Genomic DNA, 1,534 nt, shown 5'->3' with positions numbered 1-1,534 from the left:
AATAGACACGTACCTGGTTGTAAAAAAGAGAGCACAATCAGTGGACTGAGGAGATTGAAAACATTTAAGAAAAATGAACGGACTCAACTTTATACCGTGACTATTTAATCAATTAAAATGGGATCTGCCACATCACCTATTTTTATAGATGATGATGAAGAAACACATTAATATCTCCGTTTCTAACTTAAAATAAAGCAAGAAATTTGGACGCTACTAATGGAATACAAATCCAATCTTGCACTATCAGCTTCGTGGCCAGTTTGGAGCCATCCAAATTTAAACAAGATAATGCTGCGACAACAGCCTTTCGATGACCAAAGACAAGATACAGATGCTACTTGACGTCCCAATTTCTTCGCTTCACACACACATACAAGTTCACACGCTACTTGAGTAGTGATGACTAGACCCGCGCGTCGACATCCTCCACGGCAGCCGTCGTCGTGTCCGTCACGCCACCGCCTTTGGGCCCCGCCTCCGTCTCCGCGGCGACGACGCTTGCCCGGCACAGCGGGCAGGTGGCGTGGCGCTGCAGCCACGCGTCGACGCACGCCGCGTGGAACCGGTGCCCGCACCGCGGCAGCGCGCGGCCCTCGTCGCCGCCCCTCAGCTCCGCGATGCACACCGCGCACTCCGCCGCGGCCCCCTTCTCGCCGGCGCCGGAGCGCACGACGAAAGTCGGCAGCGACGCCACGAGGCGGTCGTGGTCCTGGATCCTTGGAGGCGAGGACGGCGTCGAGGCGGAGGACGACGCGCCGTCGTCGTTGTCACCACCGCCGACGGGGGACGTGGCGCGCTTGCGGGAGAACACCCTCCAGAAGTAGAGGTAGACGAGGGCGACGAGCGCGACGTTAACGGCGACGAGGCAGGCCGTGAGCGCGCGGCCCTGCGGCGTCCAACTGATGCTTCTGGTGGCGGTGGCTGGCGCTACGTCCGTGCCAGTATCAGCGTCGCCATATGAGCTCGAGCTCCGTTCTGACATGGCGGCGGGTCAGAGAACCAACAACTCAGAAGAACAGGAATTCTGAGACCTTGTGATCACCCGGCCCGACTGGAGCATAGATTTGAATCGGGTTCTTTGGCTAGTGAGAATTTCAGTCGGGATGCTAAGGGGAAGAGGAGAGAAAGGAGAAGGGGAATGACGAGATGAGAAAGACAGTCGACAAGATTAGACTATCTGAACTCTTTTTCTTTCATTTTATTCTCTCTCAACTTCTCTTTTCTATTCTTATTTTTTATTTTTTTATCTTTAATAATATTTTTCAAAGAGATTCATAAAAAAAAGAATTCTATCCTTGAGGGAGTAACCGAATCCTTTCGTGAAGAAAATTATAAAATAAAATTATTAAAGTGCTAAAGAGGAAAAAAATTCTTTCGCAAAGCAATGCTAGATCACGAAGGAAATCTATTAAATATGGTCTTACGGTGTGTGCGTGGCAAAGATATGGTCATGAACAGATACGGAACGGAGTATTCAATTGGCAATTAGAGGCTATGTATTGAAACCTGCAGGGCCCTAGGTGAAGCAAAA

At 50.7% G+C, this 1,534-nt stretch overlaps 1 protein-coding gene across 1 annotated transcript; it reads right to left on the bottom strand.

Moving 5' to 3' along the window:
• Positions 1–220: 220 nt before the first annotated feature.
• On the bottom strand, positions 221–1,193 carry LOC133911037 (RING-H2 finger protein ATL39-like). Its single transcript, XM_062353265.1, has one exon. The coding sequence runs from the start codon at positions 983–985 to the stop codon at positions 407–409; it is 579 nt and encodes a 192-aa protein (XP_062209249.1). The 5' UTR covers positions 986–1,193; the 3' UTR covers positions 221–406.
• Positions 1,194–1,534: the final 341 nt, after the last annotated feature.

The sequence above is a fragment of the Phragmites australis genome, chromosome 1 (assembly GCF_958298935.1).
Source record: "Phragmites australis chromosome 1, lpPhrAust1.1, whole genome shotgun sequence".
In the NCBI taxonomy this organism is placed as follows: domain Eukaryota; kingdom Viridiplantae; phylum Streptophyta; class Magnoliopsida; order Poales; family Poaceae; genus Phragmites; species Phragmites australis.
This window is presented reverse-complemented; position numbering and strand designations above follow the sequence as displayed.

What these genes read in the sequence shown, in the direction of transcription:
- LOC133911037 (XM_062353265.1), bottom strand. Translation starts at nt 985, where the DNA reads ATGTCAGAACGGAGCTCGAGCTCATATGGCGACGCTGATACTGGCACG.